Genomic DNA, 19,134 nt, shown 5'->3' with positions numbered 1-19,134 from the left:
CATGTGTGTGTAGAAGACGCATATATCATGTGACTGGGCCGGCACGCTGTTCGTATGGAGGTAAAGCGGACGTGACAACAGGTTGTAGAGGACGCTAAAGGCAGTGCCTTTAAGGCACGCCCCCAATATTGTTGTCCGGGTGGAAATCGGGAGAAATTCGGGAGAATGGTTGCCCCTGGAGATTTTAGGAGGGGACACTGAAATTCGGAAGTCTCCCGGGAAAATCGGGAGGGTTGGCAAGTATGCTATTGTCTTGGAATTGCAACTGCATGCAAAGTCTTTATAAAACTTGTAAATGAGACACAGAAGTGTAAAAAAAACAAGACATAATTATTCAGCACAGCTCAGTGTTAAATGTTAAATAATAAAACAAGATTTTATGAATAAACAACATTTTTCAACACATTTGAACACAAACAAAAGCACGGAAAATTCATACTGTTGAGTACAGTTATCGATTCCCAGATACTGGGATTAGGTACCCTATTGCAGTGTTTTTCAACCTTTTTCGAGCCAAGGCACATTTTTTTCATTGGAAAAATCCCGAGGCACACCACTAGCGGAAAACATAAAAAAATGAAACTCAGTAGCCGATATTGACAGTAAAAAGTAGTTCTCGCAATTGTTGGATGTAAATTCAAACCATAACCAAGCATGCATTACTATAGCTCGTCTCACAGTAAGTGTACTGTCACCACCTGTCACATCACGCCCTGACTTATTTTGAGTTTTTTGGTGTTTCCCTGTGTGTAGTGTTTCCTATTTTGTTGTTGATTGTCATGTCATGTACGGATGTACTTTGTGGACGCCGTCTGCTGCTCCACACGCTGTAAGTCTTTGCGGTCGTCCAGCATTCTGTTTTTGTTTACTTTGCAGCCAGTTCAGTTTTAGCTTCGTTCTGCATAGCCTTCCCTCAGCTAAAATGCCTTTTCTTAGCGGCACTCGCCTTTTGTTTATTTTTGGTTTAAGCATTAGATACCTTTTTACCTGCACCCTGCCTCCCGCTGTCGTCTGCATATTGTGATCACGACAAACAATGTTCCCGACATCCACAAAGCATTTAGCTACCTGCTGCCACCTACTGATATGGAAGAGTATTACACGGTTACTCTGCCGACCTCTAGACAGCACCGACACTCAACAACGGCACATTATTTGTGGATTATAATTGCTGGTGTGCAAAAAATATTTTTTTCTCCCACGGCACACCAGACAATATCTCACGGTACACTAGTGTGCCGCGGCACAGTGGTTGAAAAACACTGCCCTATTGATTCAAATGTACCCATCCCTAACAGCTTGTCAAAAAAGACGTTTTAACATTTATTGATTGGCACATCATCTGATTGAAGTGCAGAAGTGGCACGTGTGCATACGAAGATCACATCAATAGAAAAACATTTTATAGTTTTCACCCATGCACTTTACTTTACTCTTCTTGCCAGTTGTTAATGATAACAGCCATCTTGCATATTAAGAATAACCAGGAACCAAGCAACTGCAATATAACGAATGCCTCGGCTCCTCTTAACAGTGCTTCATTATAATAGCCACCTTCCATTGTAGACATAATAATACAGTATATTGACTCAAAATAACTCAAATACCAGATCAGGAAAACCTATTTGCAAGCACTCTGGGGACATAACAAACAGTCCTTGTTGTCTTTATGTTCTATTTTAGGGTAAAGCCCACCGAGACAAGCAGTTGATCTACCTTAAGGATCACCTAGACAAATACTACCACAGCCGCGACAGGAAGTGGATAGTGCTGTTCCCCGAGGGCGGCTTCCTGCGCAAGCGGAGGGAAACCAGCCAAACGTTTGCCAAAAAGCATTCGCTCCCCCACCTGACCCACGTCACGCTGCCTCGCCTCGGAGCCACCCAGGTCATCCTGAAAACTCTTTCAGCCCAGCATGAGAACGGCAGCGTGGGCAACGAGAGCGGAACCTCCAACCAGACAGGTAATGAGCCACAAAAAAAATGTTGTGCAGAAAACTTGCTTGTATTCAGTGATGTGTTTTTCATTGAACAGAGTGACACATACAGAGTTGCCAGAAATTGCATCGAGGTCTCTAAAACTCCTACGGCAGTTTGCTATGACTAGTAATATTTCTGTCCTAAAAATAGGCCACGAGTTAGAACATTTCTCTGCAATTAACCACATTTGTCTTAGTTATGATTTGGTTTGGAAACATGACTAGAGATGTCCGATAATGACTTTTTTGCCCATATCCGATATTCCGATATTGTCCAACTCTTAATTACCAATATCAACCGATACAGATATATACAGTCGTGAAATTAACACATTATTATGCCTAATTTTGTTGTGATGCCCCGCTGGATGCATTAAACAAGGTTTTCCAAAATAAATCAACTCAAGTTATGGAAAAAAATGCCAACATGGCACTGCCATATTTATTATTGAAGTCACAAAGTGCATTTTTTTTTTTTAACATGCCTCAAAACAGCAGCTTGGAATTTGGGACATGCTCTCCCTGAGAGAGCATGAGGAGGTTGAGGTGGGCGGGGTTGAGTTGGGGGGGGGCGTAAGGGGTAGTGGGGGTGTATATTGTAGCGTTCCGGAAGAGTTAGTGCTGCAAGGGGTTCTGGGTATTTGGTCTGTTGTGTTTATGTTGTGTTACGGTGCGGATGTTCTTCCGAAATGTGTTTGTCATTCTTGTTTGGTGTGGGTTCACAGTGTAGCGCATATTTGTAACAGTGTTAAAGTTGTTTATACGGCCACCCTCAGTGTGACCTGTATGGCTGTTGACCAAGTATGCATTGCATTCACTTGTGTGTGTGAAAAGGCGTAGATATTATGTGACTGGGCCGGCACGCAAAGGCAGTGCCTTTAAGGTTTATTGGTGCTCTGTACTTCTCCCTACGTCCGTGTACACAGCGGCCTTTTAAAAAGTCATAAATTTTACTTTTTGAAACCAATACCGATAACTTTGAAACCGATACCCATAAATTCCGATATTACATTTTAAAGCATACCAGTACTAGGAAAGTATCACGGTACTAATGACTCAAAAATGGTACTATCCTCTGTTTGAAAAGTACTTGTTTGCCATATTTGTTTTTTACAGGCATGATGGCGTGTCGTCATGTCATGACATTGTTGGTTTTACGAGCAGAGGAGCATGTTCGGCAGCGCACACACACGGAGTACTTACAAGCAGACTCAATGTGTAGACAAAAAAGGGAGAACGGACGCATTTTGGCTTAAAAAACTAAATGATAAAGGTGAAGTTATAACACTGAAACGTCCTCAGGAAGAGGTGCTTTAAGACATGGCTAGCTAGCCAGCGACTAAAGTCCAGCCGCAGTCTGCAGTGTTTTAGCTACTTCTAAATCACTAATCCTCGCCTCCATGGCGACAAAGTACGTTTCTTACAAGTATCAGCCCTGCAGGACGAGGAATAGCTAAACATGCTTCACTACACACCGTAGGAGGATACAATAGCTCACCGGCGTCATGATGTAAACAAATGCCATGGGTGGATCTACACCTGACATCCACTGTAATGATATCAAGTACAAGAGCGTATCTAGTTGATACTACTATGATTACATCAATATTTTTTAGCATCACAAAATCTTTTTTTTTTTTTTTTTTCAAATTCATATTATATTCCTAAACTCAGGAAGTACATCCATGGACACATGAGAACTTAAATTATGACCAATGTATGATCCTGTAACCACTTGGTATCGGATCAATACCCACATTTGTGGTATCATCCAAAACTAATGTAAAGCATCCAAACAAGAGAAGAATAAGTGATTATTACATTTTAACAGAAGTGTAGATAGAACATGTTAAAAGAGAAAGTAAGCAGATATTAACAGTAAATGAACAAGTGGATTAATAATCAATTTTTACAGCTTGTCCTTTATAATGTTGACAAAATAATAGAATGATTAATGACACAATATGTTACTGCATATTTCAGCAGACTAATTAGGAGCCTTTGTTTGCTTACTTACTAATAAAAGACAAGTTGTTTCGTATGTTCACTATTTTATTTAAGGACTATTGCAATAAGAAACATATGTTTAATGTACTGTAAGTTTTTTTGTTAAAATAAAGCCAAAAATGCCATTTTTTGTGGTCCCCTTTATTTAGAAAAGTATCGAAATACATTTTGGTACCGGTACCGAATAATAACCATAAATAACCATCCAAAAAGCGCCAGAAATACTCCACTTACATTTTGTGACTTGATTATCAACCAAGTATCAGTGATATTATTTGATATTATTATAAGCGCTAACGCAGACAAACTATTTATAGCGGCGCCGTGATCACAAGCTTCTGTGCCAATGTTGCTTATATCGACTAGGCAGCTGTTTCCTCGCTTCCCTGCTCCCTGTAAGCGAACGTTAAGATGCTTTTTTTAAATTAATGGGCCCCATATGATTAAAATGAGCAAAATATGTAAGTATTAAATGTTATTATAAATATGCTCGTTACTACATTACATATATACTTACATCATGTGTAAGGTTGCAAAGGGGTGGAAAGTTTCCGGTAAATTTCCGGAAACTTTACGGAAATTTACCACGGGAAGTTAAACTCGGGAAGTTTGGAAATTGTGACCATTTTTGGATTATTCAAAGTTGGACACCGTCCATTTTATTCTGTAGAATAAGATGAGAAGCTTGTAAAACATTAATGCAATGCCACACACAGATATAAATAGTCAGCTAAACAATTGGAGTAGTCTTTAAAAATATTTTACTGATGGACAAATGAATAGAAATAAGCTACATCAGGGGTGTCCAAACTTTTTCCACTGAGGGCCGCACACTGAAAAATCAAAGCAAGCCGGGGCCATTTTGATATTTTTTATAAACCAGTACAATATATGTATAAAAAATATACATTTAGGCCTCCACTCAAGCTTGATCCCGGGGACCCCACAGGGTTTTGGTCAAAAAAATATAAAAAATGTGTCATTATTCAGTATTATTATTTTTATTATTATTCAAGTTTTAAATCTCTAGATCAACATTAGGTCTATCTTTCAATACAACGTTTTTAAAGATTAAAGTTGTATGCTCTTTTTATAAAAAAAACCCCAATTTTTTTAATGGAAAAAATACAAAATATGCAATATTTTCACCCAACAAAATTTTTAAGCTAGGCAGCTGTTTCCTCGCTTCCCTGCTCCCTGTAAGCGAACGTTAAGATGCTTTTTTTAAATTAATGGGCCCCATATGATTAAAATGAGCAAAATATGTAAGTATTAAATGTTATTATAAATATGCTCGTTACTACATTACATATATACTTACATCATGTGTAAGGTTGCAAAGGGGTGGAAAGTTTCCGGTAAATTTCCGGAAACTTTACGGAAATTTACCACGGGAAGTTAAACTCGGGAAGTTTGGAAATTGTGACCATTTTTGGATTATTCAAAGTTGGACACCGTCCATTTTATTCTGTAGAATAAGATGAGAAGCTTGTAAAACATTAATGCAATGCCACACACAGATATAAATAGTCAGCTAAACAATTGGAGTAGTCTTTAAAAATATTTTACTGATGGACAAATGAATAGAAATAAGCTACATCAGGGGTGTCCAAACTTTTTCCACTGAGGGCCGCACACTGAAAAATCAAAGCAAGCCGGGGCCATTTTGATATTTTTTATAAACCAGTACAATATATGTATAAAAAATATACATTTAGGCCTCCACTCAAGCTTGATCCCGGGGACCCCACAGGGTTTTGGTCAAAAAAATATAAAAAATGTGTCATTATTCAGTATTATTATTTTTATTATTATTCAAGTTTTAAATCTCTAGATCAACATTAGGTCTATCTTTCAATACAACGTTTTTAAAGATTAAAGTTGTATGCTCTTTTTATAAAAAAAAACCCCAATTTTTTTAATGGAAAAAATACAAAATATGCAATATTTTCACCCAACAAAATTTTTAAGTGGAATATTTGAGATGATATAATAATTGGAGCCTTAAAAAGGTCAATAACTCATAACACCGTTGATTTTAATTCATTATTATTTTCTAAGCAATGACACTTAAAAACAAATCACACTAAAATTATTGGGGATCCAAAAGGGTCCTACTCAATAAAGTGTTAAAAAAATAAATTATAATTTTTTTTCATTGTTTACTTTGAACACAATAATCTCGAGATCAACTTCAGATCTATCCGTCAATTTTAAGTTTTATTGTTATTTATGTTTTTTGTTTGTTCGTTTGAGGCCCTTCTTTAAAAAAATAGCTCAGTTTTTTATATGGCGAACACAAAATTTTTTCCCCAAAAAATATCTCAAAGTGGAATATCTAATGTGACGTAATTGGAACCTTGAATAGGTCAATAATTCATAATGACATTGATTTTGATTCATTATTATTTTTTAAAGAAATAATCAGACTGCATGGCAGCTGTGTGTTATTAGAGTAAGCATTTTAACATTTTCTTGTTCCATTTCACCTGTTTGCTCTTTTATACCAATTTTTATGTTTTTAATTTTTTTCAATCGTATTTTTAAAATGTGCCGTGGGGCCGGTAAAAAATGACCTGCAGGCCGCAAATGGCCCCCGGGCCGCACTTTGGACACCCCTGGGCTAGATGAATAAATGAACATGCTAAATCAAACTATAACCTACATTCTTGTATGACAACAGAATGGCTAGCAGAACAGAAGGTAGAGGAAACTACACATTTTGATTTAGTATTTGCTACTTGAACTTTACACATCACAAAAAAGGTCAATTCGGATCGCTAACGTTGTTAGCATAAATGAATGGGATTTAACATAGAGAAAATTAACATCACGGCTAACGGAGAAATATTTTCGGTTCATTATGAGACTGTGGTGGTACATAAACCTAGCTAGCTAGAGATATTGGCCCCAAAATCATTTAACAAGTACAGAAACAGCTAGCTAGCTTGAGTGGAAGTCTGCTGGAGTAGTCTACAGTCTTACAGTAACAAGCAATTACACCTCTATTCAACTTAAATACCATAGATCAAATATATTTACCCCAGTAATATCATCAACACTTACCTGACTGAAAGAAGTCCTTGGGCTCAAATACTACTGTGGCCTCAATAGCCCTGCTGTAGTGTGTAGCATGCTGGGAATTATCTGTGCATGTGATGGAGGAATACACAGTGCAGGGTTGAAAATTCATCTGAATTTGCATTAAATCAGGTTGTTTTAGCTAATAATCATGCTGCAAGGTCTAGCATGTTGCATTCAATGTTTATTCCCATTAATTTCCCGTTAATTCCCATGGAAAGTTTCCAACTTTGAATATTCCCGGAATTTTGCAACCCTAATCATGTGTATATAAAACCTTAATGGAGGTGTTAGGATGTTTTTTTAGGGGCTTAATATGCAGAATAGAGCGACTCCCCTTGGCTCCATTGTAAGCAGACTTTTGATCGCATTTATTTATTATTTAGAATGCATTAAAAAAAGAAAAATATGTGTTCTTGTCTTACATAAGGATTGTGAATAATAGGCACCGTTTCAAAAAAGTGCAGGTCCCCTTTAAGTAAAGGCAAAGTGATGTGCGCATTAAGTCATGAAACGTGCATGTGTCTTTGCTTCACAATTGTTGTCGCCTGATATGTACACGCCAATGTTACAAACAACGCTTCATGATTAATATGTTTTCATAAGCTGCGGTGTTCCAGCAAAAGGGCGCATGCATGTGAGGCAATTAACTCTCCTGCAAATAGGTTCATGACATTCCACTGATTGACAGGTGGCGGTAATAGAGGTGCTTGGGAAGGCTGTGAAGGAAAAATGACAGGAGCGCACAAAAAAGATGCAGGCTTGATGTTTGTTTATTTATCATTTATAATCACCAGTTTTTAAAAATATATTAACATTTATTTGGACCATTCTCATTCGTCCAAATGTTGGACAACATTTCTTTAGTCAATAATGGAAATGAAAACCTTCTGTTACAGCAGGGGTGTCCAAAGTGCGGCCCGGGGGCCATTTTTTAACGGCCCCACGGCACATTCTAAAAATACAATGAAAAAAAACAAAACATAAAAAGTGGTATAAAAGAGCAAACAGGTGAAATGTAACAGTAAAAGGTTTCATTATTTACTCTAATAACACAAAGCTGCCATGCAGGCTGTTTCTTTCTTTAAAAAATAATAATGAATCAAAATCAATGTCATTATGAATTATTGACATATTCAAGACTCCATTTACTTCACATTAAATATTCCACTTTGAGATATTTTTTGGGGAAAATGTTGCATATTTTTTGGTTGCCATTTAAAAAACAAGTTTTTTAAAGAAGGGCCTAAAACGAACAAACAAAAAACATAAACAACAATAAAACTTATAATTGACGGATAGATCTGAAGTTGATCTTGAGACTATTGTGGTAAAAGTTAAAAAAAAATGTTGGATTTATTTTTTTAAACTTTACTGAGCAGTACCATTTTGAATCCCCGATAATTTTAGTGGGACTTTTTTTATTTTAAGTGTCATTGCTCAAAAAAATAATGAATTAAAATCAGTGTTGTTATGAGTTATTGACCTTTTTAAGACTCCAATTATTATATAATCTTAAATATTCCACTTAAAAATTTTATTGGGGGAAAATATTGCATATTTTGTGTTTTTTTTCCATTAAAAAAAACGGTTTTCCTTGACAAAAATGGCATACAACTTAAATCTTTAAAAGCGTTATATTGACAGATAGACCTAATGTTGATCTAGAGATTTAAACCTTGAATAATAATAATAATAATAACAACACTAAATAATGACACATTTGTAATATTTTTTTTGACCAAAACCTTTTGGGGTCCCCGGGATCAAGTCTGAGTGGAGGCCTAAATGTATCTTCTTTATACATATATTGTATTGGTTTTTAAAATAAAAAATATCAAAATGGCCCCTGCTCGCTTTGATTTTTCAGTGTGCGGCCCTCAGTGGAAAAAGTTTGGACACCCCTGTGTTACAGGGTCAAATTGTGTAAGTCATAAAAACATTCATGAACTATACTGGCCATGTTTTAAGTACTATTCTTGACGGTCATGTAAGAATAAGTGAATCAATAATGAGAACTAAAAACAATAAAACACATACAGAGGTACCTCCATCCGTCCATTTTCTACCGCTTGTCCCTTACGGGGGGGGGGGCGGGGGGTGCCGGAGCCTATCTCAGCTGCATTCGGGCGGAAGGCGGTGTACACCCTGGACAAGTGGCCACCTCATCACAGGGCCAACACAGATAGACAGACAACATTCACACACCAGGGACCATTTAGTGTTGCCAGTCAACCTATGCCCAGGTGCATGTCTTTGGAGGTGGGAAGAAGCCGGTACCTCACCTTACAAATACCAAGGTTTTCCGTATATGCCATGAATCATGGCGCAGCGCCACGGCAATATGAAAGCCGCCACACATTAAAAATTACACCTTTTGAAAGTCAGCGTTTACATAAAAACAGATTGAAGTAACACATTTTATGAATGGATATACTTTAAATAGCCAATTATAAGAGATGTCCGATAATGGCTGTTTTGCCAATATCTAATATTCCGATATTGTCCAACTCTTAATTACCGATATCAACCGATACCGATATATACAGTTGTGGAATTAACACATTATTATGCCTAATTTTGTTGTGGTGCCCCGCTGGATGCATTAAACAATGTAACAAGGTTTTACAAAATAAATCAACTCAAGTTATGGAAAAAAATGCCAACATGGCACTGGCATATTTATTATTGAAGTCACAAAGTGCATTCTTTTTTTCAACATGCCTCAAAACAGCAGCTTGGAATTTGGGACATGCTCTCCCTGAATTTGTCTTTTAAAAGGCATGTTAAAATTGTACTATTTTGGCGGGTTAAGCACATATCAAATTGATTTCAATTCATTTCAATGGGTGGAGCTCCTTTGAGATGCCAGTGTTTTGAGTTACGGACTCTGTGATGGGACGTAAGTTGAGGTACTATTGTAATGTGTCTTTTAGGGCTGTCAAAGTTGCCATTTTAACGCATTCTCTTAATAACAATTTTTTTCGCATTAATCATGAATAGAATCAGATTAATCACGCATTTTTTGGATTGCATCTGTTCCTCTACCTCTACTTAAGCCAAATAAAAAGCACAGTTGTGAAGTTAGTGCTTTTAATGCTCAATAACCTAAAGTCTCACAAAATGACAGGGTCTTATGTGACTTCATGGATTGGCAGTTTAACCTGCACAGATCACTGCAACTGCACGTTATTAGTAATATTTTTATTGAATGTGGGCTTATTTAGCTTGTCTGTAGAGATGTCCGATAATGGCTTTTTTGCCGATATCCGATATTCCGATATTGTTCAACTCTTAATTACCGATATCAACCGATACCGATATATACAGTCGTGGAATTAACACATTATTATGCCTAATTTTGTTGTGATGCCCCGCTGGATGCATTAAACAATGTAACAAGGTTTTCCAAAATAAATCAACTCAAGTTATGGAAAAAAATGCCAACATGGCACTGCCATATTTATTATTGAAGTCACAAAGTGCATTATTTTTTTTAACATGCCTCAAAACAGCAGCTTGGAATTTGGGACATGCTCTCCCTGAGAGAGCATGAGGAGGTTGAGGTGGGCGGGGTTGAGGTGGGAGGAGGAGCGGGGGTTGTATATTGTAGTGTCCCGGAAGAGTTAGTGCTGCAAGGGGTATTTGTTCTGTTGTGTTTATGTTGTGTTACGGTGCGGATGCTCTCCCGAAATGTGTTTGTCATTCTTGTTTGGTGTGGGTTCACAGTGTGGCGCATATTTGTAACAGTGTAAAAGTTGTTTATACGGCTACCCTCAGTGTGACCTGAATGGCTGTTGACCAAGTATGCCTTGCATTCACTTGTGTGTGTGAAAAGCCGTAGATATTATGTGACTGGGCCGGCACGCAAAGGCAGTGCCTTTAAGGTTTATTGACGCTCTGTACTTCTCCCTACGTCCGTGTACACAGCGGCCTTTTAAAAAGTCATACATTTTACTTTTTGAAACCGATACTGATCATTTCCGATATTACATTTTAAAGCATTTATCGGCCGATAATATCGGGCTGCCGATATTATAATCTCTAGTTGTCTGAACTAAAAACCATTACCTTATGCTGTAAAGGCAAAAACACTCCAGCCTATATTCATTAGAAGGGTCATTTGTTGCTGTTATAGTTTTATTCTTTAGAGCATTTTTTGGAAAAAATGTGTCTGAGGAATTCTGCACAGCTGCATGCCCTACAGTCTCGCCGCTTGAGGCAAAACTCTGTCCGCCAGTCCCTCTTTTAGAAGAGAGCTTGTCAAAACAAGCAGAAGTGCCTCTTAATTGGCCGCATGTGTCGTGTACGTGCATGTTCTCGTTTGAGCTGCATTTCTTCCCCTGGCTTTGTCCTTCCACTTGAATCCAGCTAATGGCATTAAAACCTTGGGCAAGAAAAAAAGACCCATACCCCAATGAGTACTGTGTCCCTGTGTCCTCTGTGTGTGTGCGCTCTGTCTGACTCTGACCCTCCCTGATGCTCTGCAGAGGTGCCCACAGTTTTGCTGACTCACTCAGAGACAAATGGGCCACTTGCAGAAAATAGGATTTGATGTAAATACACGTGCCGCCGTGTATCAGCCAGTCAAGTGTCTCATGGGCTTAATGCCCTGTGCAGCTGCACACTGATAAGGTTTATGGGTTGTTGAGAGACTTTACACTAAGTTCATAGTTTAAGAAGGACTTGGTGGTAACGTGGCCCCGACCAATCAGATCTCTACTGACAGGGATCGGTGTCTTCCTCTTTGGTTCTTTACAGTGGTGTGATTCAGAGCGAGGTACCTTCCACTGCCTCCCTCATTTGCTGAAGGACACGCCTTTGTCATTTATTACAGTATTGTTTGTCACCGTAGCGACGCTTTGGCTCGTAGCCTCGTACTTTGGCCAGCTGCTCACCCCCCGGCACCGTGTTACGGCTGCCTTCTCACACACTTGGACAGAGCTGTGGATCCAGTTACTCCACGCTGTGATGACTGTGGCCATTCCCATCAATACCACGGATGCCCGTCAAGTCACTTTACCTCCAGTAGAAATGAGGCGGCGAGACTGCGCCTTGGTTTTTGGCTTGCGTTGCTTGTTCATAGGTAATACTTGGTCTCGCAGGCCTGATTGACTTACCTGGCCCTAGAACGCATTGAATAGGCAGGCTTTTGTCTATTCCGAGTGGCTCCAGTCTGTTCGGATTCAACACATTTTCTTATAGCAAATAATTGAAATTGAATTATTAAGGATCAAACTGTTGCCATCATTAAACCTTAACTGCACAAGCAGCTGACCATAATAGCCCACACGATGGCCTTGTGAGTAGCATGTTGCCCACACAGTCCAGTGATCTAAGGCAGTGGTTGCTAGTGTGCCGTGAGATACAGTCTGGTGTGCCGTGGAAGAATATGTCATTTTACTTATTTGGGTTAAAGATATTTTTTGCAAACCAGTAATAATAATCTGCAAATGTGCCGGTGTTGAGTGTCGGTGCTGTCTAGAGCTCGGCAGAGTAACCGTGTTCAATCAATCAATCAATCAATCAATCAATCAATGTTTATTTATATAGCCCTAAATCACAAGTGTCTCAAAGGGCTGCACAAGCCACAACGACATCCTCGGTTCAGGGCAAGGAAAAACTCAACCCAGTGGGATGACAATGAGAAACCTTGGAGAGGACCGCAGATGTGGGTGAACACACTTCTCCCTACGTCCGTGTACACAGCGCCGTTTTAATAAGTCATACATTTTACTTTTTGAAACCGATACCGATGATTTTGAAACCGATACCGCTTATTTCCGATATTACATTTTAAAGCATTTATCGGCCGATAATATCGGACTGCCGATATTATCAGACATCTCTAGTCATGAGTGTAACTTTTTGACTCATTGTGGCCACTAGGTGTCACCAAAAGCAAAATTACCACTCCACTTCAACCTGAAGACAGCACAAATCCATTCCAGACGGTTGATACTAGTTCAGTGTTTTTCATACCTACCATTGTTCTCCGTTTGACAAATTTCGCTTGATCAAACATGTTCTAACATGTTGTAACATTTGACACTACAAAATAATAAATGTAGGTTTCCTGCTGATTTATGTTATCAATATCGGTGTCAGAAGTGAAAAAGTTACTTAAGTTACTTAAAACAGGTCATACATTCTAAAACGGGCGTAATTTTAACATGAAACAATGGGTGCTCAAATTTCAATGGTACTTTGAAATCCGCAAAGCACCGGGACCGCAGGAGGTGAACGGCGAAATGAGGGATCCTTTTCAAAAGATAAATTCTGAAACTTTTGGAGGGGCTCATTTGCATCTAAAGGAGACGCCTCCACAAACCAAGTTTTTGCATACTCACTCAACTTTACACAAACATATTTAATTATCGGCGGTCACTCGAACGAGTATGACATACCTCCTGGTAGGGGTGTATCCCTTTATGGAGGATGCCTGTGCGTGACTTAGTTTAACGTGGGGAGACTGGTGCACAGACAGTCACCACACCATCCTTGACAGAATCGGGTCAGGGTCCAGTGGAGTCCAAGACGACTGGGGACCCTTTTCTGCTGCAGCCTTCATCCGCCATCGCAGCTGTTGTGGTAGTTCTTAAATCTACCGTCTTCCGCCTGCTCCGCCGTTGAGGTCTTCACCGTATCCCTGTCTAGGGGGCAGTCAGGTACTAGGCCTTTGCCAAGAGCCACCTGGGGTAACAGGAGTAAAAGGGTTAACCTCCTAGTGCCCCAAGACCCCATAGAGGAGCCTCCACTGCCGGATGCACTTTAACATCATGCCCAGGACACATATTTAATACATATTATCTAAACCAGGGTTTCTTTATAATAGGGCCTATTGAATTGGAGCAAAAGTCATGGAGAAGTTTAAGTGCAAAAACAATGACCAAAGTGGTGAAGCTGTATTTTCATTAGGAATTAAATTGTATTGACAGTTTATTTAAGAAACATTTTTAATAATACAGGTGATTGAGTTAGAATGTATTTGTTTTAGCAGACGGGAAACCCGGCTCTGCCAACAATGGAGACAATACCACGATGGTGGATGTCCGTTAGTGTGTCTATTATTGACACTTAAGGGACTACTGAAATGAATTTTTTAAATTTAAACGGGGATAGCAGATCCATTCTATGTGTCATACTTGATCATTTCGCGATATTGCCATATTTTTGCTGAAAGGATTTAGTAGAGAACAACGACGATGAAGATCGCAACTTTTGGTATCTGATAAAAAAAAGCCTTGCCCCTACCGGAAGTAGCGTGACGTAGTCAGTTGAAAGGCTCCTCACATTTTCCTATTGTTTTCAATGCAGCTAGAGCGATTCGGACTGGGAAAACGACGATTACCCCATTAATTTGAGCGAGGATGAAAGATTTGTGGATGAGGAACGTTAGAGTGAAGGACTAGAATGCAGTGCAAGACATATCTTTTTTTCGCTCTAACCGTAACTTAGGTACAAGCTGGCTCATTGGATTCCACACTCTCTCCTTTTTCTATTGTGGATCACGGATTTGTATTTTAAACCACCTCGGATACTATATCCTCTTGAAAATGAGAGTCGAGAACGCGAAATGGACATTCACAGTGACTTTTATCTCCACGACAATACATCGGCGAAACACTTTAGCTACGGAGCTAACGTGATAGCATCGTGCTTAACTGCATATAGAAACAAAATAAATAAATCCCTGACTGGAAGGATAGACAGAAGATCAACAATACTATTAAACCATGGACATGTAAATACACGGTTAATGCTTTCCAGCCTGGCGAAGGTTAACAATGCTGTTGCTAACGACGCCATTGAAGCTAACTTAGCAACCGGACCTCACAGAGCTATGCTAAAAACATTAGCTATCCACCTACGCCAGCCAGCCCTCATCTGCTCATCAACACCCGTGCTCACCTGCGTTCCAGCGATCGACGGTGCGACGAAGGACTTCACCCATTCACAGATGCGAGACGGAGGAAGTTAAGGTGAGTTCGGCGGCTAGCGCGTCTGCTATCCATCTCTGTCCTCCTGGCTGTGTTGCTGTAGTCCGCTGCTAATACACCGATCCCACCTACAACTTTCTTCTTTGCAGTCTCCATTGTTCATTAAACAAATTGCAAAAGATTCACCAACACAGATGTCCAGAATACTGTGGAATTTTGAAATGAAAACAGAGCTTTTTTGTATTGTATTCAATGGGGTACCAATACTACCGTATCAACCGTTTACGTCACGCGCATACGTCATCATACATAGACGTTTTCAACCGGAAGTGTGGCGGGAAATTTAAAATTGCACTCTATAAGTTAACCCGGCCGTATTGGCATGTGTTGCAATGTTAAGATTTCATCATTGATATATAAACTATCAGACTGCGTGGTTGGTAGTAGTGGCTTTCAGTAGGCCTTTAAATGCAGCACATCGACTAGTTGGAAGCAAACAACCTAACATTTTTCATTTCATTTCAATGTTTGTTTCTTCTGCTTACAGCTAAAAAGCGTAAAGGCCTGCAGTGGGTGATAGATGTGACCATAGCTTATCCCAAAGCACGGCCCATGGATATTCAGACATGGATTTTTGGATACAGGCCGCCGACAGTCACTCATGTCCACTACAGGTAAGAGCTCCTTGTTGGCTGTTTTAAAATCGGTCTCTATGTCATTGTTTGCATGCAAACACATGACACAATGTTTATACCTCCACCAAAGTGCTTCAAACATTACATCAGGCATAATCAACTCAATTGTTATGGGGGCCACATTACCAGAAAGCTTTGGGCTGTGGGGGCCGGACTTCTCCCTTCACTATTAGTCTTATTTATCCTGACAAAATAAATAGGTTCTCCAGAATATACACAATGATATTCCAGTGACCTATTTATTTTGTCCGAGTTACAGGAGTGGTCTGCTGTTTTTAAGGACCTTTTGCAAAATAGATCATCTCTATGACAGCACTCTAGTGTTTTTAAGAATCTCCTGCAAAAATGGGAGTTTTTTTTAATTGAACTCACGAGCCACCAGTTAAATAGTTAATAAGTAAGTACATTTTATTTATAAAGCGCTTTTCACAGATAAAATCTAATTTAAGAATCTCCTGCAAAAATGGGAGGTTTTTTTAATTGAACTCACGAGCCACCAGTTAAATAGTTAGTAAGTAAGTACATTTTATTTATAAAGCGCTTTTCACAGATAAAATCACAAAGCGCTGTACAAAACATAGGTGAAGTAAAACAATTCAATTAAAACAACAGGGGCAACATCATAAAAAGGATACAAAGTGGATTAAAAATGGTAGTTAAAAGGTGCATTAACTAAAAGCTTTAGTAAAAAGAGAAGTTTTCAAATGTTTCCTAAAAGTTTCAACACAGTCAAGATCACGGAGGGTGCAAATTGTTCCAGAGTCTGGGAGCTATAGCCTGGAATGCCAGGTCGCCACGGGGTTCAAAACAAGTTTTTGGGATCTTTAGAAGACCCTGGTCTGAAGACCGGAGGCTGCGCCCTGAAGAGTGGGGGCATAACAAGTCAGTGATGTACTGCAATGCACGGAATGTCAGGACTAAAATCTTAAACTCAATGCGGAATTTAACTGGAAGCCAATGAAGACTGGATAAAATGGGGGTAATATGGGCTGTTCTGGGTGCACCGGTCAAAAGCCTGGCAGCCGCATTTTGTAAAGTCTGGAGTTCTCTTTAGCATTGACTTGTTGAAAACAGTGAAAAGAGAATTGCAATATTCAATACAAAATGAAATGAATGCGTGAATGATCATTTCGAGATCCAAATTTCTCACTTTGGAAATAATTCTGAGGTGATAAAAACAGTTTTTGGTCAGTTGACAGCAGTGACCCTCCAAAGACATTGAAAATAGCCCAAATGATGAAAAAGGAGGACCTAAAATAGAACCTTGAGGAACACCACTAGTATAACTAAAGAAGTTGAACAAATGACTACTGACTGCATCAGAAGTAAAGAAGCTACGAAAACACCTTAGTTACATAAATGATATTACAAAAAACATGTGTAACTGCCTAAAGGAGAGGACTTAAGGGGTGCTTTGAAGAACGCCTCAGTTATTTGAACCACATTGTTCTATTTGTTAGAAAGGTTATAATGTCAATGCAAGGATCCTGCCAATGTGTTTACAGTGGTCCAAGTTCCCCTCTACTACAGGAGCACTCTAGTGTTTTTAGGAATTTGCTACAAATATGTTTGTCCCCAAGTTTTGACCTTAAAGGCCTACTGAAATGAAATGTTCTTATTTAAACAGGGATAGCAGATCCATTCTATGTGTCATACTTGATCATTTCGCGATATTGCCATATTTTTGCTGAAAGGATTTAGTAGAGAACATCGACGATAAAGTTCGCAACTTTTGGTCGCTGATAAAAAAGCCTTGCCTGTACCGGAAGTAGCGTGACGTCACAGGTTGAAGGGCTCCTCACAGTTCCCCATTGTTTACACCAGCAGCGAGAGTGATTCGGACCGAGAAAGCAACGATTACCCCATTAATTTGAGAGAGGATGAAAGATTCGTGGATGAGGAACGTGAGAGTGAAGGATTAGAGTGCAGTGCAGGACGTATCTTTTTTCGCTCTGACCGTAACTTAGGTACAAGGGCTCATTGGATTCCACACGTTCTCCTTTTTCTATTGTGGATCACGGATTTGTATTTTAAACCACCTCGGATACTATATCCTCTTGAAAATGAGAGTCGAGAACGCGAAATGGACATTCACAGTGACTTTTATCTCCACGACAATACATCGGCGAAGCACTTTAGCTACGGAGCTAACGTGATAGCATCGGGCTTAACTGCAGATAGAAACAGACGAAATAAGCCCCTGACTGGAAGGATAGACAGAAGATCAACAATACTATTAAACCATGGACCTGTAACCACACGGTTAATGCTTTCCAGCCTGGCGAAGCCTAACACTGCTGTTGCTAACGACGCCATTGAAGCTAACTTAGCTACAGGACCTCGACAGAGCTATGCTAAAAACATTATCTCTCCACCTACGCCAGCTCTCATCTGCTCATCACAACCCGTGCTCACCTGCGTTCCAGCGATCGACGGTGCGACGAAGGACTTCACCCGATCATCGATGCGGTCGGCTGCTGGCGTCGGCTAGCGCATCTGCTATCCAACTCAAAGTCCTCCTGGTTGTGTTGCTGTAGCCAGCCGCTAATACACCGATCCCACCTACAGCTTTCTTCTTTGCAGTCTCCATTGTTAATTGAACAAATTGAAAAAGATTCACCAACACAGATATCCAGAATACTGTGGAATTTTGCGATGAAAACAGAGCTGTTTGTGTTGAGATACAATTGTGTCCCAATACTACCGCTTCAACCCTTGACGTCACGCGCAAACGTCATCATACCCAGACGTTTTCAGCCGGAAGTTTCCCGGGAAATTTAATATTGCACTTTATAAGTTAACCCGGCCGTATTGGCATGTGTTGCAATGTTAAGATTTCATCATTGATATATAAACTACCAGACTGCGTGGTCGGTAGTAGTGGCTTTCAGTAGGCCTTTAACTCGTGGGTCGGTATGGTGTCATTCCCGGGCTACCAGTTGAATAGCCTTGCATTACATCTTTAAAAAAGCACATTCAGTTTGGTGAAAGAGGCTCTGTTCATGTGACTTTTGTATCGAAGGGGAAATTAAGAGTCCACCCACTGATAACACAAGATTGCATAAGGAAGTTGCTACCAGTCTCCTCTCACACTGTGAGTCAGTCAGAGATTAAAAGTTCTGTGCCGTCATTGTTATTTCACCTTGGCAACTTGACCATTTTTTTTTTCTTTGTGCAAAAGTGTTGACATGATGAGGTGAATAATTTGCAGACTTTTTGCCACCTGATGCTTCACCGCTCCTGCTTCTACTTTGTGTTTAAACATACAAATGGAGCGAGTTATACATTTGGTTCCCGAGTTAAGACTTCTGGTGTCCTTTGTGTTTCTGTTAATAACATCACCACTCCTGGCAGAGAAAATGTCCTCTCGTTGTCCTCAAGGTCTCTTTCAGTCGTAGTCCACTCACTTAAGGATATGATGAAGGTGCCTCTG

General features: G+C 39.6%; 1 protein-coding gene across 1 annotated transcript in view; it reads left to right on the top strand.

Moving 5' to 3' along the window:
* lpgat1 (lysophosphatidylglycerol acyltransferase 1) overlaps positions 1 to 19,134 on the top strand; it is a 126,880-nt gene that overhangs the window by 59,047 nt on the left and 48,699 nt on the right. The window contains exons 5-6 of the mRNA XM_062033995.1: positions 1,684 to 1,963; positions 15,554 to 15,680. Of these exons, the coding sequence (XP_061889979.1) occupies positions 1,684 to 1,963; positions 15,554 to 15,680 (407 nt within the window). The remainder of the gene's footprint in view (positions 1 to 1,683; positions 1,964 to 15,553; positions 15,681 to 19,134) is intronic.

This window comes from Entelurus aequoreus, linkage group LG23 (genome assembly GCF_033978785.1).
Source record: "Entelurus aequoreus isolate RoL-2023_Sb linkage group LG23, RoL_Eaeq_v1.1, whole genome shotgun sequence".
Lineage (NCBI taxonomy): Eukaryota > Metazoa > Chordata > Actinopteri > Syngnathiformes > Syngnathidae > Entelurus > Entelurus aequoreus.
Note: the sequence above shows the minus strand (reverse complement) of the source record. Positions and strands in the feature narration are given on the sequence as shown.